This window comes from Giraffa tippelskirchi, chromosome 11 (assembly GCF_054371585.1).
Source record: "Giraffa tippelskirchi isolate mGirTip1 chromosome 11, T2T-mGirTip1v1.2.pri, whole genome shotgun sequence".
Taxonomy (NCBI): Eukaryota; Metazoa; Chordata; class Mammalia; order Artiodactyla; family Giraffidae; genus Giraffa; species Giraffa tippelskirchi.
In genome coordinates, this window is record NC_137285.1 from 119,977,080 (window position 1) to 120,004,055 (window position 26,976).

At 50.4% G+C, this 26,976-nt stretch overlaps 1 protein-coding gene across 1 annotated transcript in view; it reads left to right on the forward strand.

Annotated features, from left to right (window-relative positions):
• Positions 1-2,903: 2,903 nt before the first annotated feature.
• DCHS1 (dachsous cadherin-related 1) overlaps positions 2,904-26,976 on the forward strand; it is a 37,013-nt gene continuing 12,940 nt past the window's right edge. Inside the window, exons 1-5 of the mRNA XM_081538064.1 lie at positions 2,904-3,575; positions 18,163-20,073; positions 25,931-26,119; positions 26,211-26,442; positions 26,552-26,788. Coding sequence (XP_081394190.1) covers positions 2,904-3,575; positions 18,163-20,073; positions 25,931-26,119; positions 26,211-26,442; positions 26,552-26,788 — 3,241 coding nt within the window. The remainder of the gene's footprint in view (positions 3,576-18,162; positions 20,074-25,930; positions 26,120-26,210; positions 26,443-26,551; positions 26,789-26,976) is intronic.

Below are 26,976 nucleotides of genomic sequence, written 5' to 3' on the forward strand. Positions count from 1 at the left end.
TCTTCAGTTGCTCATCCCTTACCCAACTCCTTTACTGAGTGCTGACTAGTTTCCACCTCTACCACTCCCCCTACCCTGTTGTCCCCAAGGTCACCAATGCTCTCCCTCTGGCCAAATCCAATGGATACTTTTCAGTCCTTGCCTCCCTGGCCTCCTCTGTGTCATTCAACCCTGATCAACACTCCTTGCCTCATGACTTCTTTCATAGCCTTTCACTTGGCTTCATTGGCACTGCATCTTCCCTTTCTTCTCCCTCTCTGGCTACTTCTTCTCACTCTCCTTTGAAGACTCTGATTCTTCTCCTCAACCTTTAAGGGCTAGAACTTCTTAGAGTCTGTCTCAGGCCCCCTTCTCTTTCCAATGTACATTCTGTCCCTGGGAAATCTCATTCACTCCTTTAGCTTCATTTACCATTTATCACATTTCCCCTAAAAGTCAACCCAAACCTAAGATAATTTCTCATTTTCCCAGTGAGAAAACCCAGAAAGCTTTTTGACGTAACTGAAAACACATACCTTCAAGAATAAGGCTGAAAAACCAAAATTCTACTTCTGTCAGTTAATGGACTTTATTATACATATATTTAAATTCATATATCATCACAAAGGGCTTCCCAGGTGATGTTAATGGTACAGAATACTGCCAATGCAGGAGACACAAGAGGTGCAGGTTCAATCCCTAGGTAATGAAGATCTCCTGGAGCAAGAAATGGCACCCCACTCCACTATTCTTGACTGGAAAATTGCATGGGCAGAGGAGCCTAGCAGGCTACAGCCCATGGGTTCGCAAAGAGTCAGACACAGCTGAGCAACTTAGCACAGCACAGGATCATCATGAAATATAAATATTTATAAATAATATGTTGATTTATAGATACGGCTTTCTTTTCATATTCATAATTCAATAAACAATTTAATGCATCTTTTAACATGAATTATCCAAAGCAGTATCTTCCTCATTATTAGGGTCACTTTTTCAGCCATCTTATCTATTTTCCAAAACAGATGACCTTCTCTTCAGTCTAAGTGCATAATTTGGGTGAGGACACAGCACAATTTGAATCCACATGTAATGCAGTCATTGGAAACTTTATCCCCAGTTACAGGTCCCATTTGCATCACGCTAAGACAGTTAGTGTTTGGCTTGCATCCTGCAAGAGTATATTCATGACCTCTAAAAATCACTTAATTTTTTTGCCTTTTAAAAATAACTTTAGATTTTTTTTACTGAGTTATAATATTCATATAGAAAATGGTCTAAGCCATAAGTGTTTGGCTTAATGAATAGTCGCAGAGTAAAACATCCATATAGCATCACTCAGGCCAAGAAAGAGAACATTTCCAGCATCCTAGAACCCCTCCCAAATACTACAGTATTGCTTTTTAAAGCACTGTTTATAAAACATCCTTAGAAACATCCAACACATGCAGTTGTGAGGCTGTATTACCAGGAATAGTTATCAAAGCTGGGACTATCGATTCTGTGGCAAGTGACCTAACAGGCGACCATTACTGAGGACATTTCAGGTTAATGGGTCTTGCCCGAACAGTAAAAATAGATAGTGTTTATGGACCACTTACTATGTGCCAAGTATATTTACATATATTAAATAATTTAACCCTAAGTCCTGCTTTGTGGATGAGAAAACTGAGTCAAAGACAGGTTAAGTGAATTGTTAAAAGCCACACAGCTTGTAAATGGCAGGGTCTGGACCCCAAGTCAGGCAGTCTGGCTCCAGAGTCCACAAGCTTAGTCACCATACCATACTGCCCTATCCAGTGGTTTGTTGTTCAAAATAAAGTAAATGAGAGCAAACCCTGTAATATGAGAGACTTTGTAAGGACTCAAATATAAGGTTACTCCCTCTTTCCTTTGGTATGATTTTGGAAAAACAAAACAGCAAAAACCTCACCCTATATTCAAGCTTATATGGTATTTGCAGATGATTCCCAAATATTTATGTCCATCCCAGACCGCTCTTCTAAGCTGCAGACCTACCTAGCCAACAGGCACTTCAAAGTCAGCAGCCCAAATCAAAAGTCATCATCTTCCTAAATCAGCCTTCTGTAAGCTATAGTCCTCCTCCTTTTGTCCAACGCAGTGAATATCACCACCAAACCCACCTGCCTAAGCCAGAAACCTGGATGCTATCAAGGATTCCAGCATCTCCTTCACTCCTCTTGAAAACAATCACACTCCTTTCTGTTTTAATTGAAACCTCTCTCTCCCCAGAAGTTCCTGATTTCTTTGCACCATTTGCACAAGTCTCAAGTTCAGAATACCTTTAGACTCACAGCCTACACTCAGTCATAAGGAAAGACAGAGAAGAGGGATCAAAACTCTTCTAGTTCTTTAACACTGTCCACCTCCATTTGATAGACTTATTTTCATTTTCTCTCCCAGCTGGCCCCTCAAGACCCTTCCCACCTCCCTGCCCAGTTTCCATCTCGCTTTCCTTTTCTGAGAAGTATATACCCTGAGTAAGAACACCCACCCTAAATCTCCTCCTTCCAGTCCCTTCCATCTGGAGCCTCAACTTTGGGATAAAAGAGGAAGCAAGAAAGGGAAAAGTGGGCGACGAAAAAAGGAAAAGGAATAAAGAGCATGGAACAAACAGAAGTAATCAGGAGAGAATGGAGAGATTCACGTGGAAGAAGAGGATGGGGAAAGAGAGATGACAGGGGAAATTGGGAGGTAAGGGGATGTGGGGAGGAAACACGGAGAAAGGGACAAGGAGAAGGGGTTGGGGAAAAAGAGGTGGGGAGACGGGAAAGGAGAAGGGCAGGCAAAGGACATGGGGAGAACTGGTGCGGAGAAGAGGTGAGGAGAGAGGATCCAGGAGAAGGGATGGAAGATAAGGGGCTGGAGAGGAAAGAACGGGGAGATGGGACGAGAAGAAGACGATGGAAGAAGGGAGAGGAGAACGGGGAGAAAAGGGTTCGGAGGGGAGAATAAACAGTGAGGGAGAAAGAGGGGACGGTGGGGGAATAGGGAGCGGGAAAGAAGATGGAAGAGCCGGACGGAAGGAGAAGGGGACGCGGAGAGGGGATGCGGAGAACGGGACGGGAAAACGGGATGGGGCGCTTGGACCGGGAGAAGGGAAGGGACCGGGGACGCGGGGACGGCGCGGCGCTGGGGCCGGATCCGGCCGGGGATGGGGCCGGGAAGTCGAGGGGCGGAGGGAGGACGGGCTTGGGGGGGCCGCGGCGCGGAGCGAGGGTGGGGGCGGAGGCGGGGGCTCGCGGGCGGAGGGGCGGGGGTTCGGGTTACCGCGCGGAGGGCGGGGGAGGGGAGGGGAGGGGAGGGGGCGCGGGACCGCGGCGGCGAATCTCGCATCCTCCGCGGGGCGGCTGTGGAGGAGGCGGCGCCCCGGCGGCGGCGGCGGACGGACCGACCGATCGACGGGCGGGGGCGCGCGGACCGACGGCCGATCGCCCGGAGCTGCTCGCGGACTGACAGACAGCGGCGGCGGACGATGCGCAGCCCCAGGCCCCGCGCGGGCGGGCGCTGCCCGGGGGGCTGACCGCGCCGGACGGCGCCCCAGGACCGGGCGAGGGAGCCCGCGCCGCGCGGAGGTCAGTGCCCGCGGCTGCCCGGCCCGTCCGGCCGCGCCCGCCGGCCCGCCGGCCTCTCCCGGGCGGCGGTGGCGGCGACGGAGCCGGGGGCTTTGTTCTGAGCCGGAGACAATGGGGGAGGGGGGGCCTGGGCCTGCGGGACGAGGGCTAGCGTGAACGTGAACGTGAACGTGGGGGCAGGGCGGGGGGTCTTTGTGCTGCGTGTGTCATCGCGTCGGGTGTGTGGCGGCGTGAGTGTGCCGGGGGTGTGGGCAGGGTGTGTGTGTGCTCCTTCGAGTGTGAGTGTGAGCTCGAGTGCATCGCCTAGTGTGAGTCAGTGCGTGTCACTGGGAAGTTGTGTGTCTGCGTGTGTGTGTCTGGCCGTGTGTACGTGCGTGTCACTACGATGGGGTGTGGGTCAGAGTGAGTGTGTGTCTGGTGAGCCAGTCCTTGTGAGGGAGTGTGTGTGTGTGTGGTGTGTGTGTGTGTGTGTTGCCCGCCTCTGTGGGAGCCATGTGTCAGAATGTGGAGGATGGGTGTGTGACAGACAAACTGAGACAAAGAAACTGAGGGGGGAGAAGGAAAGAGAAACAGAGAAGAGACAGGCCAAGCCCAGGCTAGAGGCCTGTCACCCAGACTGTGTTGAGTTTGTGTCCAGGATGCCTAGATCAGAATCCAGCACAGGGGACAGAGGGAGGTCACCACCAGCCTCGGCCCACGTGGAGGGGGTGGGGAAGGGGAGGTCCAGAAGCACAATGAACTCAGTGTGGCGTGGGCTGGGCCCACAGCCATGGGGTCATAGGCCAGAAAAATATTGTTGCTAATGTCAACTCCTCAAATACCCACAGGGGACACAGTCACAGGCAGCACACATCCACAAGAGATGCCTTCACAGCCATCACACGCCCCCCGAAAGCACTGTCAGAGCCAACACACGTTTACAGAAGGTGCTCTCAGAACAGCGCACACCCACAGCAGAAATGGTGCAGCCAACACATTCCCACAGGACCTCTGTCAAAGCCAGCACACAGCGTGGGAGACACAGTTGCTGCCAGCACCTTTCCTGAGACACTGCTGGAGCAACACACATCCACTGGGAACCTGTCACAGCCCACCAACATCTAGGGCTGTCTGTACATAGCAGGTGTCTCAGAGACCTGACACTAACGGGATGCTGTGTTGCAGTCACTCTTACTTACCAACACCTTTTTGTACATCCCATAAGAAACACTTTTAGATGTCATGCACACGCCACAGACGGAGCAGTCCCAACTGCTGAATAAATTCCCATTAACTTACGATGCTCACACCGAGGCTTCTTCTCACGCATAGACCTCCCAGGGTTACCCTCTGGTTCCTTGGAAACTTGGGGACTTAGATCAGTTTTTCCCTCACCCTGTATCCTGCCATGGTTCTCAGTGTCCCTCCAAGTGCAGCCTCACAGTTTCTTGAGTTCTTCAGCTCCTATTACTGTCTCTTCTCCCAGGACCATTCAGTGCAACTGGTCTGTCTCTGAAATTCGTCACCTACATTCTACTCTGCCCACAGCCTCCTGAGTCCTTTGAGCTCCCTGATGCCCTCACTCCCATTCCACTTACCCTTCAACCTCACAGTGATCCCTTGCCCTTAACCTTTTTGCTTTCTCCTAATCTTCTCCTTTCTGGCTTTTTACTCTCCTTCCAGTTTATATGTCCAAGACCATCACTTCACCCACTCTTTGACCACTCTGTTCCGTTGTTATTGTCTTTAGACCACCCATCCCACAAAGTCTCAACCCAGCTGGAATGATTTCCCAACCACACCAAGTGATGCTTCTATAAATTCATGCTTCTATAAATTGCACCCTCAACTTGGCCCTCCATAAATAAACAAATAGATGAAATATTTTCTAGTGTTTTACATCCCTTAACCTTACATCCCTCATTGTTTTCAACAGATTAATTAGTCAACCCACTGGATCATTTATTCTGTGAACACCTATTAAGCACCTACTCTGTGCCAAGCAGTGTGATAGGTGCTAGCATTACAAGGGTGAACAAAATAGACATGGTCCTTGCCCTTATGGAGCTTACAGGCCATGGGGTGAGCACTGTGACATGGCAGCACATAGCCGGCCAACCTGAGCCCTTGAAGGGGAACTAGAAGAGGTTTTTGGAAGGAAGCGACATTGAAGCTTATGCTTGATAGATAAGTAGGAGGCTACCAAGCAAAGGAGAGGCGGCGGTGAGGTGGAGTGTGTGGAGAGTATGCCAAACCAAAGGAGCAGCACTGGAAAACCCACATTAAGAAAGGATCGTATGTCTGAGGGGGAAAGCAATCCAATGAGCCTGGCACTGAGAGCACGATGTGAGGGTGGGTCAGAGAGTTGGGGAGAGGTGAGGAAGGATTAGTTAGGTCGTGCACTTCTTATAGGTCACACGAGTGCTTATCGAACTCAGGAATAATTGAAAGTCACCGAATCATTTGAAGCTGTGATGTGATATGGTCAGATCTGTCTTACAGAGACCACTTTGACAGCATTGTGGAGACTAGAGGGAGGCATCTGAAAGGAAGGAGATAGTTGGCTGTTGTAGGAACCCAGGAGGGGATAATGCTGGTCTGAACTGGAAGAAGGGCAGTAGAGGTTGAAGTAGTAGGTAGCTTCAAGAATTCTTTAAGCAGTGGAGTCAGAAGGACTCAGTGACAGAATGGACACAGAGGCTGAAGGAGAGGGAGGAAGGAAGGAAGAGTAGACGTGACAGACAGACCTGGTCTGTCGGCCACTCAGAAAGTTGAGGCCATCCAGTTTGAATTCCCTCGGCTGTTGCAGATCCCATCCACTTTGGCCTCAGGGGAGACCTCACTCGACGAATTACTCTTGAGTCTTATCCATGTGTCTAGATTCTCCCTGTGCACCCATTCCTCCTGTGAGCACATAAAGAGCCTCCAGGCTCTCCTACTTTCCTGCACCCTGAAATACCTGACTAGCTAAGATGCTCTCTCGCTTTGCTTCACTGCCGTGTTTTGTGAAAAACTCTTCTGCACTGAACTGTTCCCACCTCCTGACCTCCCATTTATTCCTGCCCCATCTATGTAACTTCTCTCCCTAAGAGAACATGACTTCTCATTTGCGAAATTTAGGGGCTTTTTTCGAAAGTCCTCAGCTGCTTGACCTCTTGGCAAGGTCGAACATTGTTGACTGTTATTTCCTCTTTGAATCATTCATGTCTTATGCCTTTTGAACCACTATTTTATTCTGTCAACATTTGATGAGCTCTCATGTCCCAACCACACTGCTAGGCAGTGAGAATATGATGATAGAAGACACTGTTCCTACCCTCGGCAAAGGAGACAGGCAAATAAGCAGATGATGATACAGTAGGGTGGCATCTGTGCATCCCTCTCTCAAAACACCTCCTGACTGTTCCTTCTCTGTCTACTTTGGGGACTCCTTTGGGTGGCACCTAGGGCTTCCCAGGTGGCGCTAGTGGTAAAGAACCCGCCTGCCAATATAGAAGACGCAGAAGATACGGGTTTGATCCGAGTCAGGAAGATCCCCTGGAGGAGAAAATGGCAAACCGCTTCAGTATTCTTGCCTGGAAGATCCCATGGACGGAGGAGCCTGGCAGGCTACAGTCCATGGGGTAACAAAGAGTTAGACATGACTGAGCGACTGAGCACGCATGCACTCTATGTGTGATTGGGGGACCCCTAAGTGTTACGATTTATTAGAGTTCTGACTTGGACCTTCTTATCATCTCACTGTATACACCCCTCTGGGTGATCCATCTCATTCATTTCCAGGGCTTTAATTATCATCTGAATAAGCTGATGACTCCCAAATAACTATTTCTTCCAGATCTCTCTTCAGACCCCCAGGCCTGCAGACTTGCTTCCTTTTGGATTTTTACTATTGAGCCCATACTATGGAGTCCCCTAACATGTCCCAGACCTGATCTCATCATTCCTTCCTCCCTAAAACCAACATCTCCACTCAGTTAACAAGCTACAAAGCCAGAAATTAACTGTAGCCACTCCCTTCTCTACATGTCCTATAACCTAGAAACACTGAGACGTGTTGGTGCTCCTTCCTTCCCAGCTTTCTCTGATGTGTCATCCCCCTTTATCCATGGGCTCAGCTACTGCCTTCATCTCACCATCTTTTCACATGCATTATGGCAAGAGCCTCCTAGCTTGTCGCCCTAGACGTCTCCTCCTCCCTCTTCCAATCCAATCTTTTCCCTAAAATGCAAACCCAGACATAGCATTCCCTGCTTAGCGTTCTTTAGTATCCTTACACTATCTTGGGTGAGATTTCCACTTTAAGGAGGCTTCAGAGACCTGTCATGATCTGACTCCCCCCAGCCTCCCCCCAGCCTCCCAGCCTCATAGCCTGTCCCGTTTCCATAGTTCCCTCACATTGCAAGTCCCAGCCATACTGAATTCCTTGTCGTTCTCCAAAGACACTGCATTCTTCCATGCTTCTGGCCCTGTAGACATACTGCTCTCTGCCTGAAAAGCCCTTTACTCCCTTTGTCTCCTGGCTGACCCCTTCCCATCCTCAGCTCTTTTCTCAAACTCTCCCTCTCCTGACCACCAGACCAGCTTGGAATCCTCTTGTCTCACTGTTGTCACTGCCTCTTTACTTTTTCTCCCTCTGCCTGGGCTGGGACGTCCTTAATGGCAAGGTTGCATGTTATTCATCTTCACATCCCCCAGCTTCCTCTATAGACGCTTGGCAATGAACAAATGAATGAATGAGGCACCTCATAGCGCCTCCCTCACTCTCATTCACTCTTCAGAAGACTGACTCCTGGTCTCAGCTGCCCACACAATAGAGACATTTCCACACATGCCCGCTTACCCAGTAGAGATGTTTCCAGTCCCCTCCCCGACAAGTTGTCCTTCTTCCCCCTACGCTCTTCTCTTCTCTCTCTTTCACCTGGGCTTCTCTTTTCCTGGATCCTCTTTCTCTCCCTCGATCTGTACTTTATGTCTCTTTCATTCAGCTGCCAAATATTTAATAAACACCAGAAATTTGCAGATCCAAATCTATTGGACCACGTGGTTGTTGGGCTTCTTGGAGGGAGTGGAAGCCGAGGAAGCTGTGACTTGCTATCAGGCCACAGGACTGCGGTGCTGCTCCATCTGTTCTACTCCACCAGGCCCCCTTCCTAGGAGGTGTCACAGGCTGCTCCTTCTGCCGACAGCCTCCTCACACATACCACTCTGTGCCCTCCTATTCCTGGCGCCCAGGCCCTTCCCCGTATCAGGTTCCCAGATGCTTGTGCCCTCATCCTCTTTTTTTCTGCCTTTCAGTAGTAACAGAAGTTAGATCAGACTTTCTGATGCCCTGGCACCTGCAAGCAAAAGCCCCTCTGATGGGTTCAAGCTATTGGATCCCATCACCTTCCTGGTTTCCTGCTGCCTGCCCCTCCCTTCAGCTCCAGTGGCTATGTTTCCAGGTAATCCTCTTCCTTCTGGGCATTTCAGCCTCTGCCACTTAGGAGGGCCTTCTCAGTTCCTCTGTCCCCCGGTGAGAGGGCATCTCTTCCTAGCAGTCCACCTAGAACCCCCAGGCCTGTTGTTTATGTTTTTCTATCTGCTGCTCAATGGAGGGAGCTATTTCTTCTCAGGGCCTGGAACACACTCTCATATGCTTGGTGAGGAAGGAGGAAAGGGAGGAAAGGAAGGAGGGCTCGTACCTCACACCTTCCAGTCACACTATTTAGCACCTGGGTCACCTTAGCTTCTCTGAGCTTCCCTTTCCACAGTTGAATATGGAGGTAACAGTAAAGTTGTTTTGAGGACTGAGAAAGAAGACGGCTATTAAATGTTCAGCTCTTAATTTAGTTCGTTTTACTTCCACAGTCTCAGTCCCTCTACTACTCTTCTTCTTTGCAACATCTCATTTCCCCAAACTCGTTCTTCCCCCAAATCTCCAACTTCTCTGCCTTCTCACCGGCCTCCTGTGTAGCCTGGACTCTACTTACGGGAGTTAGACCTTAAGACCAGGCTCTTGCTGCTCATCCCATCACCCCTAGATCCCTCACCCTGCCCTGCCCATTCCTGCCCAATCCTCCCAACCTGTGAACACCTTGAAGGCAGGGATGTGATCTGTCCAGGTCGCTGCTATGTCTCTACTGCTTAGTATGGTGTTTGGCACATTGTAGGTCTTCAATAGATACTAATTGAATAAATGTATCAATGAATTATTGCACATGCGTGCCCTGGACCCATCCCTCCTATTTTTCCCTTTGCCTTCTAGAAACCTCCAAACCTCCTCTGGTCACTTCCCCTCTCACCACCTGACCTCACGCCCACCTGACCCTCAACCTGGACTTGTAACTGCCTTGTCACTGATCACCTCTGATCCACCTTATGTGCACACTGGAATTATTCTCCTACCCAGAGTTCTCCTCAGGCACCTTCCCTGTTTGGTTGCCTGGCCACTTCCATGACCCTTTATCAGGCTGCTCCAGGTCCTCCAGCAGAGAAGCGGTATTGTAGATGAGAAAGCACTAACTGTGGAGTCTGTCGGAGCTGTGTTCCAGATGTTTCTCTGCTACCTGCTCCGAGCTTTTGTCTCCTCACCTGTATAATAACACTTATCCCATGGTTATTGTGAGTGTCTGGCACACAATAGCAGGTGACATTCATTGAGCCTTCACTGTGTGCCAGCCACCATGCTAAGTTTTTCGCAGCATTCTTTCATTTAACCCCCCTATCAACTATATAAAGCAGGCACTTTGATTCCCATTTTACAAAAAGAAAACTCAGGCCTAGAAAGATTAAAAAATTTTCCCAGGATTACACCATAAGCAGCAGAGTCTGAATTTGACTCAGCAGAGCCCATCTTCCTAACCACCGTAGTAATAGCTCGTGCTTGTGCACTTATAAAATGCCTACTCTATGCCACACACTATTCTAACTGCAAATACACTGTAGTGTTATTATTGTTCCTATTTTATAAACGAGCAAATGGAAGCACTGAACATTTAATGGCTCACCAAAGGTTACATAACTAGCAAGTGAGAAGCTGGAGAGAAATCCCAGAGTTGGTTTGGCCCAAGTCCAGTCTTCAGCACTGTCCTGTCCTTCCTCCCCATGACACATTTCCTCTCTTTTCTAGGTGTTCAGTAAGCACATGTTGATGGATGAATCTATGCTGACATCTTGTCTATGGCTAGTTCATTCATTCCCTGTAGTTTCCCATTCCAGGAGGCTTGCTCCCTTAGGAGTCTCCTGAAGTGATTCTGCCCAAGATCACTATGACCTTATTATTGCTAAAACCAATGGTCACTTCTCAGTCTTCGTCTCACTTGGCCTCTCAGCAGCATTGGACACTACTGACCCCTCCATCCTTGTTGAAATGCTCTCTCCTTAACTTCTGAGATATGGCCTCCTCTCTCTTCTCCAGGAAGAATCAAGCTCTCCTTGGCTGCCCCTTGAATGTACTCTTCCCCAGGGTTCTGTCCTAGTCTCTCTTTTCTCTCCACACATCCGAGCTGATGGGTCTCCGCACTCATGGCTGTCAGTTACTCCTTGGTTGGTCCAAATCCATATCTCCAAACAGACCTCTCTCCTCAGCTCCAGACCTGCAAACCTAACCGTGTGAGGGACATCCCCATGAGAAGACCCCAACAGGCACCCCCAAAATGGCTCTCCTCTGTGGTATCCTAATGGCCCCACATTAGTAATCAGACCAGCACTAACTGGAGTCAGTCTAGAACCTTTCTGTTCCTTCACCCTTCCTGAAGGGTCGGTGGCTAAGTCTTGTCAACCTCACCTCCTCACAGTTTCCTTCTCTGTGTCTACTCTGTCCCACTGGTACTGACCTGAGCTACAAAAACCTTGTCCATGGTGTCCCTCCTCCGTGGGTTCTCTTCTGCAGGTTTCCGTTGTCTTGCTAGGTCTCTCCCCTCAGCTCCCCTGTAATTTCTGCCTCCCTCCATCTTTCCCTTCTCTGTGAATCTCAGGCAGCGTGGAGTGCATAGTCCTGGGATCAGATCAAGGCTATGTCAGGAGGAGGACAAAAATAATCACTTTAGGTTTTGGTAAGCTAAGTCTAGCGGAGAAGGAAATGGCAACCCACTCCAGTATTCTTGCCTGGAGAATCCCAGGGATGGAGGAGCCTGGTGGGCTGCTGTCTATGTGGTTGCACAGTCGGACACGACTGAAGCGACTTAGCAGCAGCAGCAGCAGCAAGCTAAGTCTAGATGCTAAAACTTTAAAGATAACCACAAGAAATAGAGAAATAAAGTGGATAACTTTAAAGCCAGTGAAGTGATAAAGACATACTAGAAATGATAAAAACCTAATTCTGAAGATTAACTTTTCAGGGAGAGGGAGAAGCCATGCAACTGGAGTGGGTACAATCCGCAATTAGATTAGTAATCGTTAAATAAATAAATGTTTTATTAAAAAAAAAAAAAGGCTGTGTTAACTCAGGACAGTTAACTCAGCCCCAGTTTCCTCACTGAAAGGTGGGACACTTCCCTGACCCGGGCTGTTAGGATGATTAAGATGATTAAATAAGGCACCATCTATGAATTGCCAGCACACTAACAGCTCAGAAAAGAAATTTTCCTTCTGCCTTCTCTGCTCGCATCTGTCCCAGCCTCTCCCTGAGGTGCCTAATGGGAACCAGTCCCCGGGAGGGACAGAGCCAGGCCCGGGCACTGCCCAGCTGCCCATCCATGAGGTTGTCCAGGGGACATCCAGGGAAGCCAGCTTGTCAGCCTTCTCCTCTTCCTCCTGTCCTCACTCCTCCTTTCCTCTTTTCTGCTCCCCACACCCGCTCCCCAGCCCTAGCTCCTTCCTTTATTTATGCTCCCCCCTCACTCCAGCCCAGCTGTTCCCATCTCTGACTTACCTCCCCTTTCTGTGTGAACTCCACTCACTCTTTCCCTTGCTGACACACACTCACTCTCTCCCACACACTCACTCTCCCCCAGTCTTGCTCCCAGTCATCCCCTGTGAGAACTCTCGCCTCTCTTCCTTTCTCCTTTATGCCTGGCCCTGTACCTCCACCTCCCTTTGCTCACCAAGGCTACCCTCTTCTTCCTCCACTTCTGGCCAATCTGCCTTTTGCAGCCCCCTCCTCACCCTGTTGTCTTTCTGGTCCCTGCCCCTTCCTGGCCCTGGGACAGGAAGTTGAGGGAGGAGGCCTGCGAGGTGCCAGTTCCCCCAGCCTGCTTCCCCTCTGCACCTCGGGCCACTCCTCTGCTTCCTCCTGGAGCACCCTTCCCTTATGGTCCCCCTGTGACTCCCCCACAGCCCACCTCTTTCCTCTCCCATGTTCCCCCTGCTCCCAGGTCCTATAGACACACAGGCTGTGTGTGTGTTGGTGGCGGGGGGGGGGTTGTGGATTGACATCACATTGCAGGCCCCAATGAACAGTCTCGCCCCTCCCCCTCCTAATGAGAACCAGCTGTGGTTCCAGAGGCCCAGATGTGGGGCTAGAGGGAGAGAGCAGGATGGAGCCAGAGGACAGAGTAACAGGCCCGGGACGGGGCGAGGGCATGTAGCGAGGAGATCTGGGCGGGGGAAGCAGTGTGACCAGTCTAGGAGGAAAAAGAAGACAGATCTGGGTAGGAGGCAGGAAAAACTGGGAAAACAGACAAGATGGATGGTTTAGACCAGATCTGGGGGAAGGGGTGGGACAGACCTGGAGGGGGAAAGAGACAGGAACAGGGAGGAGGAGCAAGTCTTGGGGAAGAAGCAGTGAGAAACCCTGGACAGATGGGGAGATGGTGCTGAGAAGAGAGTTGGAGAAAGGATGAGACAGTCTCGGGAGAGAGTCTGGAGTTCGAGTTTGGAGCTGGAAGCCCTGGAGCAGGAAGTGATGAGGCACAGTCCAGACAGGCCCCAGGGACCTCAGGGTCACAGCTGCAGCCGCAGAGCTGACCACGAGTGCCCCGGCAGCGTGTGTGAGAGCGTGCCGGCGTGTGGGTGGGTCTGCCATCGGGAGTCTGCGCAGGGGTGAATGTGGTCTGTCTGTGTCCATGAGAGGAAGGGTGTGTGTGAGTGTGTGTGTATGTGTGTGTGTGTGCACGCACGTGTGCTTGTCTACGTGAGGCCTGTAGGAAAGTGTCTTTCTGTGTGTATGGGTCTGTATGGACAAAAGCATGCCTGTGTGTGTCTGTACATGTGCCTGCATGTGTGGAGAGTGGAGGAAGTTTCCAGGTGAATGAACACATGTGTGTGAGTGATAACCTGCTTCTCTGTATGTGTGAAGAAGGGCATCTCTGTATATGTAAGAGTAGCCTCTGTCTATGTGCATGTGAGTGTGTATGGAGTGTGCCGGAATGCCCGTACTCGAGTCTGAGCATCTGTGTGCCTGGCTATGTATGGGCCTGTGACTTCATGAGGAGGCACTTTTATGCATCCACTGTGAGGGTGTATGTGGGAGTTTGCATTGGACAGGGACCCAGGATGGGCACCAGGAGGGCACCAGGATCTGCACGACTTGGGAGAAGGGACATCTGCTTGGGCCTGGATCCCTCCTCCTCAAGGCTGATCACTCACCTGAGTGTTAGCTCACACCATTCATTCATCTTTTCATTCAGAAAACGTGCTGATCATGTGCCATGCCCTGTGCTACACAAAATGGTGATTAAAATACAGTCCTGGCCCTCAAACATCTGACATTCTGTCTCTGGGTACAGAGAACCCTAATAGAGAATGTAAGAAGTACACTGACCTCACTGTCCATTATCTTCTCTGCCCACCCTGCTTTCTCTGCACTGACTGATTAAATGAATAGGACCCGTTCCTAACTCTTGACCCTTACCCCAGTCTCTAGGCCTAGATCCCCGACTCTTATCGCTGCACCACCTCTGTACACTGAGCCTCTCCCCTCTCTGGTCAGGCCTATGTTCACTCTGCCCTTCTTGTTCTGAATTCCTCTGATCTGTTATTCCATGTGGCAGCTTCTTAGGCTTTGCAGACTTGAGCTCAGGGAAGAGGGGTCTTAGTGGACCCTACAACTCTGAAGCCAGGATGAGGAGCCTCATCAGGGATGGTGCTGGGAACCCAGGCAAGAGCACCTACAAAGTGCCCAACTCTGGGCTCTCATTTCCATCACCTGTGATTTTCACAAAACTACAGATAGTAGGCATTACCATGGCCATTATATGGATTAGGAAAATAACATTCAGACTGGACTCAAATTTCAGGGTCCCAGCTCCTTTCATTGCCTCACACAAATGGGAGAGATGGGGTTGGAAGTGTAAGCAGAAGGTCAGAAGTTCTTATCCCTGGGGAGGACAGGAAGTCCTGGAGCAGAGCAAATCTAGAAAGACCAAAGGACACACTTCAGTAGCCACTTCTGTGGCCACACTTCTGACCATAGTGCCTCAGAGGCACAGGCTCACGTGTGTCTGTGTGTGACAGAGTTGGCATGTCCAGGAACATTTCCCCTTCTGTCAGTAGGTGATGGTGGTAGTGTGCAGTTATGAGATTCTGGCCATTCATTTTGCACTGATTGCCTGCTCTCACGATACCTCTACCAAATGCTGGAGAACCTGAGACTAAGACCCTCAAGCTGCTGCCCTTAGGGATCTTCTGATTCAGTGTGGAAGAAGAGGAGAATTTGGCAGACACAAGAGCAAAACAGGGCTGCTATACAGTTTGTTGTCAGTGTGCATCCAAAGCAGTGAGAGCCCAGTAGAGTACATAGTAGGCACTGCAGGGAGGTAAAGAGATATCATAGAAACATCCACAGAAGACAGCATCTTGAAGTTCGAGCAGGAGATGGCCAGTTGGACAGGACCTTTAAAGGATATCTCAGGAAGAGAGCGTAGTACACACAAGGCAAGAAGTTGCAAGGGGAACAGGTGAGGGGTTTAGTGTAGGAACACAGGGTGTGGTGGGGCAAAGTGAATGTGAGGCATAGTGGAGAGATGGCAGGGCTCAGGTCAGGAAGATATATTAAGGGGGTTGGGCTTTGCCTTGTGAATAGATGGTCTACACCTAGTGTCCATGAACCCTTAAAACTGCAGGCACAGTTTGGGTGTATGCATCTGCTTTTTTTTTGTCCAGAGTGGGCAGCAGTTTTCTGCCATCAGTAACAGTGAACCAGTGGAAACCTTTTGTCAGGGGTGGTTTGGTGAGAGTTGTGAGGATAGCTCCAGTCAGGAGGACGTGGATTAATGGGTCCAATCCAGGAGGCACAGGGAGGATAAAGGACTGTGGAAGGAATCGAAAGGAGGGATGACAGTGCTTGGACCTGGACAGCAGCAGTGTGAAAACAGGAAAGGGCAGGCTTGAGACGTGTCTCACTGAGACAGTCAGGTTTTGACTGAAGAAGAGCAAGGAAAGCAAGGAGAGTTTCTGAGTGGTGATGCTGTTCACAGGAAAGGGAAGGGAGGAAGAAAATCAGCTTGAGGTGAAGGTTAGGAATACTTTGTAAGAGAGTCTGTTTTCTGGGGGGATATGTGTCTCCAGCACTCTCCAGAGCTGGAGATTGCAAAGTCATCACCAAATAGACATCAAATGATCAACGCTGAAGCTGAAGCTCCAATTCTTTGGCCATTTGATGCAAAGAGCCAACTCATTGGAAAAGACCCTGATGCTGGGAAAGATTGAGGGCAGGAGGATAAGATGGTTAGATAGCATCACCAACTCAATGGACATGAGTTTGAGCAAACTCCAGGAGATAGTGAAGGACAAGGAAGCCTGGAGTGCTGCAGTCCATGGGGTCACAATGAGTCAGACACAACTGAGCAACTGAACAACAAAGAAGACAAAATGACTGATAACATTTTTAATTGAAGGCATGGGAGGGGATAAGACCACCGAGGCAGTGTGAAAAGTGGGAAAACGTGCGGCCCTGGACTGAGTCCTGAGGGGCACCAGTTTTTAAGGGCAGAGGAAGAACTTGCCCAGGAGACTGAAGAGTGGACATAGAAGTACAATGGAAGCAAGAGGTGGGGTGTCACCATGTGAAGCCAAGAGGGCTAGGCTTCAAGAAGCCAGTGATCAGTGATTCAGTATTCCAGAATGATGCAACAAGAAGATGAAACAGTGTCCACTGGATGCAGAGTGTAGCGATGGTTGGAAGCTTAGTGAAAGCAGTGTCACAGGAGAGGAAGCCTCTCTACGTAGATGGAGGAGGCTGTGAGAAGTGAGAAACTGGGGGAAGTGAACAAACCTTTCTCCACTGATTCTGCTCTCACTCAGTCACTAAAGGCCTTCCTGGGACTTAGGCCTCCTTCTCCTTGAATATCAGCAGTATTTGAAACCCTGTCTCCCTTAGCATTGTTGGCACTGCCCTTCCCTGGATTTCTTGCTCTCTCTTTGGCCAGTTAAGGATGCCTTTGTTCAGCTAATGGTTCGGGCCAGAAATTTGCCCATCATCCTTGACTCTTCCCACTCCCTCATCCTCTGCCTTTAAGCCGTCATCAAGCCCTGGCCATTCTACCTGCTAAACCTCCCACAGAGCTATCCACTTCTCCCCATGTTCATTGCTGACACTCATCCAAGTCTCTATCAGAGCCACACCCTGGCCTGGTGTGTTGTGAGGGCTGTCCTAAGATAACTTTCCCATCTGTGTGATCCTGTGTTTACAAAGGGGCAGGCAGTGGTGATTTTCACAAGATGTAAGTCATATTGCAGTACGCTCTCTTAGAATGCTTTCATGGCTTCCATTTGTCCTCAGCATAAAGTCCAAATCATCAATATGGCCTCTGAGCCCCTGCCCCACTTCATACCTTCTGCCTGGACACTCTGCACCTCACACACATGCCCTACCCACCCCCAGACACTCTCAGCCCTTTCTTGGTAGTAGACTCTAAGCCTCCCTTTCTATTTCCTCTTCTGAGTCTTCTCTCGTTTCTCTGTTCCCCTTCTCTGCCCACCGTTGTCTAGCTAACACCTACATTAAGTAGATCCTGACTTGAATGCTGTTTCCTTGGAGAAGCACTCGCTGACTCCTGACTGTGATCAGCCCCTCCTTACCCTCACAGCTCCCTACACCTCTCCCTTGAGGCCCACATCACACTGCTAATTACTTGTCCAGTTCCTGGACTGTTTCCTTTATTCACTGGTATGTCTTCAGTGTCTCCACATAGCAGGTACTCAATCTCTTGTTGAATAGAGAGGGAAGTAGAGCCAAAGGGGTGTGTGTGTGTGTCTGTGTGTGTGTGTGTATGGGGGAGAGGGAAAAGGAGACAGAGAGAGAGGAAGGGAGAGAGAGACTTCAGCATATTTAAATGTTAATAGAAAACTGGCAGAGAGGAAAAAGGTTGAGGTTCAGATGATATTACCAAGCACGTGGTTATTGAGGTATTAGTCCTGAATGAGAAGAAAAATGAGAAAGAACTGGCCACATGTTTAAGTCTAGAGATGAAAGGAAGGGAATCTGAAGGCATTCAGACCTGAACAATAGGAATAAAGTAATCTGCTGGGGGGGTGTGGGGGGGAGGAACCAAGGTGGGATGGGACCTGCCAGCTAAAGGCTGCAGTGGATCCTGAGGAGCTTCCTGGGCCCAAGATGGTGTGAGGCAGCATGAGGGCCCTGCGGGGGGCTGAACACACTTCAGTCCTGGTGTGGCCTGGACCCCAGCCTCCCTGGACTGTTGATTCCTCCCCCATCATGACTTTTTTCCTTCTGATTTTCTCCCAGGTCAGAGAGCGTGAGCTGGAGCCAGGGTCCAAGTTGGACCTGATCCAAAACCTGAGATCAAGCTGCTCCTGGAGCCTGGCCTGGAGCTGGATCCCAAGGCACAACTGGACTGGCCCTGCCATGCAGAAGGAGCGGGGCACTGCACCTTCCTGCCCGGGCATGCAGATCCCCAGGCCCCTCCCCCTGCTATCATTGCTGATGCTGCTGCTCCTGGGGGCAGGGGCGCCAGGTGCCTGGGGTCAGGCTGGGAGCCTGGACCTGCAGATTGATGAGGAGCAGCCAGCGGGCACGCTGATTGGGGACATCAGTGCAGGGCTTCCAGCGGGCACAGCAGCACCTCCCATGTACTTCATCTCCGCCCAGGAGGGCAGCGGGGTGGGCACGGACCTGGCCATCGACGAACACAGTGGGGTGGTCCGTACAGCCCGTGTCTTGGACCGCGAGCGGCGGGATCGCTACCGCTTCACTGCAGTCACTCCCGACGGCGCCACTGTGGAAGTTACCGTGCGAGTGGCTGACATCAATGACCACGCTCCGGCCTTCCCACAGGCTCGGGCTGTCCTGCAGATACCTGAGCATACAGCACTTGGCACCCGCTACCCACTGGAGCCTGCTCGTGATGCCGACGCCGGCCGCCTGGGAACCCAGGGCTATGCCCTGTCTGGTGATGGGGCTGGAGAGACCTTCCGGCTGGAGACACGCCCTGGTCCAGATGGGGCCCCAGTGCCTGAGCTGGTAGTTACCGGAGAGCTGGACCGAGAGAACCGCTCACACTACGTGCTGCAACTGGAGGCCTACGACGGTGGTTCACCCCCTCGGAGGGCCCAGGCCTTGCTGGACGTGACACTGCTGGACATCAATGACCATGCCCCAGCTTTCAATCAGAGCCGCTACCACGCTGCGGTGTCCGAGAGCCTGGCCCCCGGCAGTCCTGTCTTGCAGGTGTATGCCTCTGATGCCGATGCAGGTGCCAATGGGGCTGTAACTTACGAGATCAACCGAAGGCAGAGCGAAGGTGATGGACCCTTCTCCATTGATGCTCACACAGGGCTGCTGCGGCTAGAGCGGCCGCTTGACTTTGAGCAACGTCGGGTCCATGAACTGGTGGTGCAGGCTCGGGATGGAGGGGCTCACCCTGAGCTGGGCTCGGCCTTTGTGACCGTGCATGTGCGAGACGCCAATGACAATCAGCCCTCCATGACTGTCATCTTCCTGAGTGCAGATGGCTCCCCCCGTGTATCTGAGGCTGCCCCCCCGGGCCAGCTTGTTGCTCGAATCTCTGTGTCAGACCCAGATGACGGTGACTTTGCACATGTCAATGTATCCCTGGAGGGTGGAGAGGGCCACTTTGCGCTCAGCACCCAGGACAGCGTCATCTACCTGGTGTGTGTGGCTCGGCGGCTGGATCGAGAGGAGCGCGACGCCTACAACTTGCGAGTTACCGCCACGGACTCAGGCTCACCCCCACTGCGGGCTGAGGCTGCCTTTGTGCTACACGTCACTGATGTCAACGACAATGCGCCTGCCTTTGATCGCCAGCTCTACCGACCCGAGCCTCTGCCTGAGGTTGCCCTGCCTGGAAGCTTCGTGGTGCGGGTGACGGCACGGGATCCTGACCAGGGCACCAATGGTCAGGTCACCTACAGCCTGGTCCCAGGTGCCCACACCCGCTGGTTCTCCATAGACCCCACCTCAGGCATTGTCACTACAGCTGCTTTGCTGGACTATGAGTTGGAACCTCAGCCACAGCTAATCGTGGTGGCCACGGATGGGGGCTTGCCCCCTCTCTCCTCCTCCACCACAGTGAGCGTGGTCTTGCAAGATGTGAATGATAACGAGCCGCAGTTCCAGAGGACTTTCTACAACGCCTCGCTTCCTGAGGGCACTCAGCCGGGAACCTGCTTCCTGCAGGTGGGTAAGCCCCGCAACACACAGCGGAGTGGTGCTGTGGGCAGGAGTGGATCAGAGGGTCACAGGGGACCTCAGAGCAGGAACCAAGCCTTGCAGGGGCTAGCTGTTGATGGTGACATTTGCCAGAGGGTTCAGTCTTATTCAGTGAGCTGCACAGTCTGTACAGAGGGTGAGGGTTACTGAGAAGATGAGAAAGCAGGGTGCAGGAGCTGGGAAAGGTGATCTTGGGGTTGAGAGAATTAAGACTGGATATAGAGAAATGTGTCTTGTGGTGTGAGGAAGTGAGAGGGGACTCTTTAAAGTTTCAAAGCTGTTCTGTAGGGCAGAGATGGAGATTTTGCACGCCTATGTGGCTCCTGTTCCCCAGGGGAGATGACAGCATTTACTGAGCCCTCCAATCCTAGTCCAGTGCTGGACTGTTCTGGCAGATACACCCATCCATGCCCTTGGAGCTGAGCCCTAATGCGACTTGGGATCAGGCACAGGGAGATAACAAGAAGTATTCAATGAGATCCCAGTGTCCAGGAAGACCTCTCAAAGGAAGAGGCAGGAGCCCTGGACAGGCTGAGGGAGCCACAGACTTCCTGAAAGTCAAGCCTGGAGGAGATGGGTGGGGAGGCATGCAACTGGAAAGGCAGGCCAAAGCCAGATTGCAGAAGTCCTTGGACACCAAGCTGTGAGGGGTTAGGACTTTACTTGGAAGGCAAAGAGGGTCACTAAACTTCTTTGGTCCAGAAAAGCCAGGGTCAGATTGTTTTGTTTTTGTTTAAGATTTTATGTTTGGGAGGCAGTTTTTGATTCATAGCACTATTAAGTGGAAGCTGTAGATTTTCCATGTCCCTGCCTGGACTCACACACTACCAACATCCCCCACGAGAGTGGTACATTTGCTGCAACAGATGAATCTACATAGCCATCATTATCACTAAAGTCCATAGCTTACATTAGAGTTTGCTCTTGGTGTTGTACCTTCTATGGGTTTGGATAAAAATATATTGTATATGTATAATGGACATATATAATGACATACAGTATAACACATGGAGAGTAGTTTCACTGCCCTAAAAGTCCTGTACCCCTCATCCTTCCCTCCTCACTACAGATTGTTTTTGTTTGGTTTTTTGTTTGTTTGTTGTTGTTGTCGTCGTTGGGTTTTATTTGGCTGTGCCACGTGGCATGTGGGCTCTTAGTTCCCCAACCAGGGATTGAACCCATGTCCCGTGCAGTGGAAGCATGGAGTCTTAACTACTGAACCGCCAGGGAAATCCCTGTTTTATGTTTGTTTGTTTTTTTGGAAGCTAACTTGCTTAAGGGTGAAAATAGATTAGATCAATGGTAAGTAATACATTGAAAACTTAACTTAGCACTGTAGGCCTGGCACTGTGCTGGGTTCTGAGATCAAAGAAAGGAGACAGTCTTCTTCCCAAGCAGGTCCCAGTCTAGGCAAGGAGATACACCAGTAGCTAGTGATGTATCAGGTGGCATATGAAGCACTATGGAAGCCTAGAGGCAGACCTTTGCAGAAGCAGTGATACTTTGCCAAGGGGATAATATGGGGTGTATGGACAGGAACTCCAAGCCCACAGAAAAAGCTGCAGGACATCATGATATGTGTTCATGGGCAGCATTGTTCAGGTTGGCCTCAACTGTGCTGATGAGAGAGAGTTATGGAGAGACAAGAGAGTAGACAGGGACCAGGCAGCTTTGACTTTATTTTAAAAATCACAGGGAACCAACGAGAGATTCTAGGCAAATCTGATACGTCTTCTGGAAAGATTGCTTTGGCTCTTTCACAGAATTATGGATGCAGGAGAGGAGACTGGAGGCAGGGAGGTCTCTTAGGAGGAAATGTTTATGTCTCAGAAGACCCCTGAGCATCTTCTAGGAGCTGCTGTTTGCCTAGACTTTCCAGTGCCTGGGGCCTGGCTGACCTCCCGTTTGGCCAGACTCTGGGTGCTTGCCTGCCTACTGCTGTCCAGCTTCCACCCACTCTCCCACGTGTTTACTCTCCCTCTTGGCCCAAGACCAGTGGGCTGTGGCTTCTAACTTCCCTCCTCACTAGTGCCTGAAGCAAGAGGGCATCTCTCCAGGTAGTTTCCTGGAGTTTTTGCTAGTAGTAATCATAGGGAAGCAGGGGTGAAAATGACCACTGGGTGTTCATAACCTTTACAAGAAGTCCTAATATTTGGTTCATTCAATATTCATTTGAATATCTGTCATTAGGGACACAGCATACAGTAATGGTTGAGTAACTGCTACCTAATTCATGGAGTTTACAGTTTAGAGGGGAGATTTGTATGCAAAGAAACAGTCTTACTGCGATAAAAGAAACTTCCATATGGGGATATATACGAGATACAGATGGGCAGTTTGAATGTTTTCCCAAAGGAAAGGACCTTTGAGCTGAGACAAAGGATAAGCAGGAGCTGATGAGGGAACCAGATAAGGGAAGGGTTCCATACAGAGGTGACATGCAGAGGGAAGTGGAAGAGCCTGACCTGTCTGACTTGTTCAGGGGCCTACAAGTGGCTTGGTGTCTCTGGAGTTTAAGATGTGAGATGGAAGAGTGGGAGATGAGACTGCAGGAGGCCAGACAGTGAGGAGTGAAGCCAAGCCAAGGAGTCTGAGCATTTTTCTTTAGAGGATATTGAAGCTTTTTGAGTAGGGGAATAATTTGATCATATTTGTTCTCTCAAAAGATGCTTTTGTTAGTGCAGAGCAGTGGTTCACAACAGCTGGTGATTTTGCCCTTTGGAGGGGATATTTGTCAACATCTAGAGACATTTTTGGTCATCACAACTGGTGGGATCGATTGGTACCTAGTGGATAGCATGCGTGCGAGCTTAGTCGCTCAGTCATGTCTGACTCTTTGCAACCCCATGGACTGCAGCCTGCCAGGCTCCTCTGTCCATGGAATTTTCTAGGCAAGATTACTGGAGAGGGTTGCATTTCCTCCTCCAGGGGATCTTCCTGACTCAGGGATTGAACCCACATCTCCTACATCTCCTGCATTAACAGGCAGATTCTTTACCACTGAGCCAACTGGGAAGCCCATTTAGTAGATAGAGATGCTGCCAAGCATTCTAAAATGCACATGACAGCACCACAACAAAGAAATATTTGGTCCAAAATGTCAGTCATGCGGAGGTTGAGAAGTCCTGGTGTAGAGGACAAGACTGGAGGGTCAGACACCTATCAAACGGTAACTATAGTAGCCCAGGGGAGAGACGACTCAGGCTTGAGTCAGAACAGAGATAATGGTAATGGAGAGGAATAGACAAATAAGAAGGATAATGAGGATTTACTTGGTCCCCAGTTGATTGATATGTCGGCAGAGGAAAAGGGAAGAACAGATTTCTGGCTCGAGCAGCTACATAGATGGAAGACTCATTAGAGAGAGGTTGGAATGATCATGAGTTTAGTTTAGGACAGGTTGGATTTAAGGTGCCTGTGGGACATCCAAGTGGAGATGTTGAGCAGGCATCTGGATGTACAAGTTGGGAGCACAGAGGAGTGGTCTGGGTCAAAACACAGATCATCATCAGAGCCACAGCAATGGAAGAGAAGGCAGTCAGAGAGTGTGTAGAAGAAGAAGATGCCAAGGAAAGCTTCCAGGGAACAACAGTGTATAACAGACAGAGTAAGGGGAGGTGGAGGAAGGCTGGGCAGTGGGGAAGCAGTGGCAGAAGAAGCAGGAGAGACTCCTGGGAAGGAAGTCAGCATGGAGCAGATGCAGTAAGTTTGTGGTGTAATAGGAATTTTAGAGAGTTCACACATGAAGGTCTTTATTTCCTCCTTGCATTAATGCATTTGATGAGAGCTGGGCGGGGATGGGGGGGTCGTGGAAACAAGAGAGAGAGATGAGGTTAGTTACAGCTTTCAGGCAGAGCTGGAGAGGGAGCTGACCAAGGTTGGACTGTGAAGAGGGGCTGAGAGCCTGCTGACAATGCAGGCTGTGCCTTTGCAGTGAAACCTCTGAGCAGGGGCTGCACAGGCCAGAAAACTCACTTCTGCCTTGGTCATTTCCAGTCACTGGCCCCTGTGCCTTTTGGGGTCACTTCCTGACAACCTCTTTGACCACTATTTATCGCTTTCTTCCTGCAGCGAGTCAGAGGGCAGAGGTCTTTAACAGCTTCTGGAGATGGTGCCGCAGCTGTGCTGCTGCCCACCAGATGGATGTGGGGGGAAGTTTGTCTCCTGGGATATCCGGGCCCATGGCCACAGTAAAGAGTTGGAGCAGGAGCTGTTTCCAGGGCTCAGCATGGCAAGGTCTTAGTGTCTCTCGGGAAGGTAAACAATGGCACAAATCACTTCTGTCAAGGGCCTGGGCAACAATTAGAAGTCCTTGGCTCCACTTCTCTCTGAGCAACATTTTCTGGCTAAGAAAAGGGAACTCTCCAGCTTCCTTTTCATGGCATATCATGACCCTGAGGCCCTCATAGCCACAAAGAGTACTTTGTCACAGCTACAGCAGTCTGCACCAGCTAACCCACTGTTGAGGGCCTAATGTGCACCCAGTTTATAAAACTTGCTTTGAAAGAAGTTTTTGTTGTAAGGCAAGGCAATCCAAATGTCTGTTTACTCAATGAACAAATTTACATAGAGTACCTACTGTGCGCCTGGCCCTGTCTTAAGCTCCAAAGCTTTTGGAATGGTGTTTCCCGCTGATCTGACTCTGAAATGTTCAGAGGCTCCTGACTTTGGCGTCCAATCATAAACCTTATCTGAGCCAATCTGGGAGATGTCTGAGAAGTCACCAAGGAAGTCTTTCCCTATTTCTTAGTTTTGGGGAGCCCCTGAAACTTAATGACCTGAATATTGTCCTATAGACCTGCAGTTCTCTGTCTCTCATTTCCAGTGAGATTGGCTCGAGAGATGAAGGGATGTGAAGGGTGCAAAAGCCACATCCATAAATGCATACAGCAGACCCTCATCAGCCCAGCGATCAATCAGATCCCACTTAATGACCAAACTCAATAAAGAGGAGGCCTATAACAGCAGTCTGAATAACTCTGTAGGTCAGCCAGTTCTCTGCTTGGAGTGATTCTGAGACTTGGTGATGGTTATTAACTTGCTGTGACCCACCTGGAACTTGCTGTCACAGCCCTTAGCACTTTCCTTTTAAATACAGTTGGTCCTCATCCATTTGCAGATTCTGTATTTGTGAATTTGCCAACTGTCTAAAATTTCTTTGTAACCCTTGAATCCATACTCATGGAGATTTCACTGTCATTCCCGGACATGTGCAGAAGAATGGAAAATTCAAGTCTCTCGATGAGCACATTCCGGCTGAAGTCAAACAAGGCAATGCCCTGCCTTCGTGTTTCAGCTCTTATGTTGTAAACAAGGGTCCTTTTCGTGGTCTGTTTGGTGCCACATTTTTCACATTTTTGTGCTTTCTGTTTGGTGATTTTGCTGTTTAAAATGGTCCCCAACTGTAGTGCTGAAGTGCTGTCTGTGTTCTTAAAAGCAAGAGGGCCGTGCTGTGCCTTATAGAGAAAATACATGTCAGTTTCACTTAGATGTGAGTTGTGCCATCGGCTCTGAGTTCAGTATTAGTCAACCAACAATATATATTAAATAAGGTGCCTTTAAACAGAAACACACATAAAACAAAGTTATATATCAATCAGTTGACAAAAATGTTGTGATCAGAGGCTCATAGGAACCTAACACAAGTGGTGAGATCTGAGCTGGGTTTAGAGTTTAGCCTGTAAGCTACTAGTCCCTTCTGTGTATCCACCATCCAAACACTCTGGGCACCAACTGTCAGAGGGTCTTCTCTTTCTAATTGCTACTTAACTATGGCTTTTCTGGCCAAAAAGATGGGGTATTACTCACCCCAGCCTCTCCCCAGGTGACAGCCACAGATGCAGACAGTGGCCCATTTGGCCTCCTCTCCTATTCCTTGGGTGCCGGACTTGGGACCTCAGGGTCTCCCCCGTTCCGCATCGATACCCACAGTGGCAACGTGTGCACGACCCGGACCCTGGACCGCGATCAGGGGCCCTCAAGCTTTGACTTCACAGTGACAGCTGTGGATGGGGTGAGTGGGCAGACTGTGGGCAGGTTGGGGGGAGGGCACTCAGCAGGGCCGATCAAGACCCACCTGACTTAATGGCTGCATGTCTCACTAGGGAGGCCTCAAGTCTATGGTATATGTGAAGGTGTTTGTGTCAGATGAGAATGACAACCCACCTCAGTTTTATCCACGGGAGTATGCTGCCAGTCTAAGCGCCCAGAGTGCACCAGGCACAGCTGTACTGAGGGTGCGTGCCCATGATCCTGATCAGGGACCCCATGGGCGACTCTCCTACCACATCCTGGCTGGCAACAGCCCCCCGCTCTTTGCCTTGGATGAGCATTCAGGTGAGGATCCTCCCATTCCCGGGGCTTGCCTCCCCACCTGCCCTCCACCCCAACCCTTCCAGTGCTGTTCTGTTTCCTTACGCATCTCCACTTCTGTCCCTCCTCCCAGGGCTGTTAACGGTAGCCTGGCCCTTGGCCAGACGGGCCAGTTCCATGGTGCAGCTGGAGATCGGGGCTCGGGATGGAGGTGGCCTGCAGGCAGAGCCCAGTGCCCGAGTCAACATCAGCATTGTGCCTGGAACTCCTGTACCACCAGTATTTGAGCAGCTTCAGTATGTCTTTTCTGTGCCAGAGGATGTGGCACCAGGCACCAGTGTGGGCGTAGTCCAGGCACACAATCCACCAGGTATCCCTTATCATTATATCCGTGTGGTGCCGTACCCAGGCACCCCAGTGTAACCCTCGGGTATCACACCACTGACAGTCCCAATACAAAACACTCTGGTTCTAGTCCCTGCCACCTCCTTGGGCGTGGTGCAGACACTCTGCTTCATCCCCAGGTACATGAATATCACCCTAGTGCCACCCAGCTTC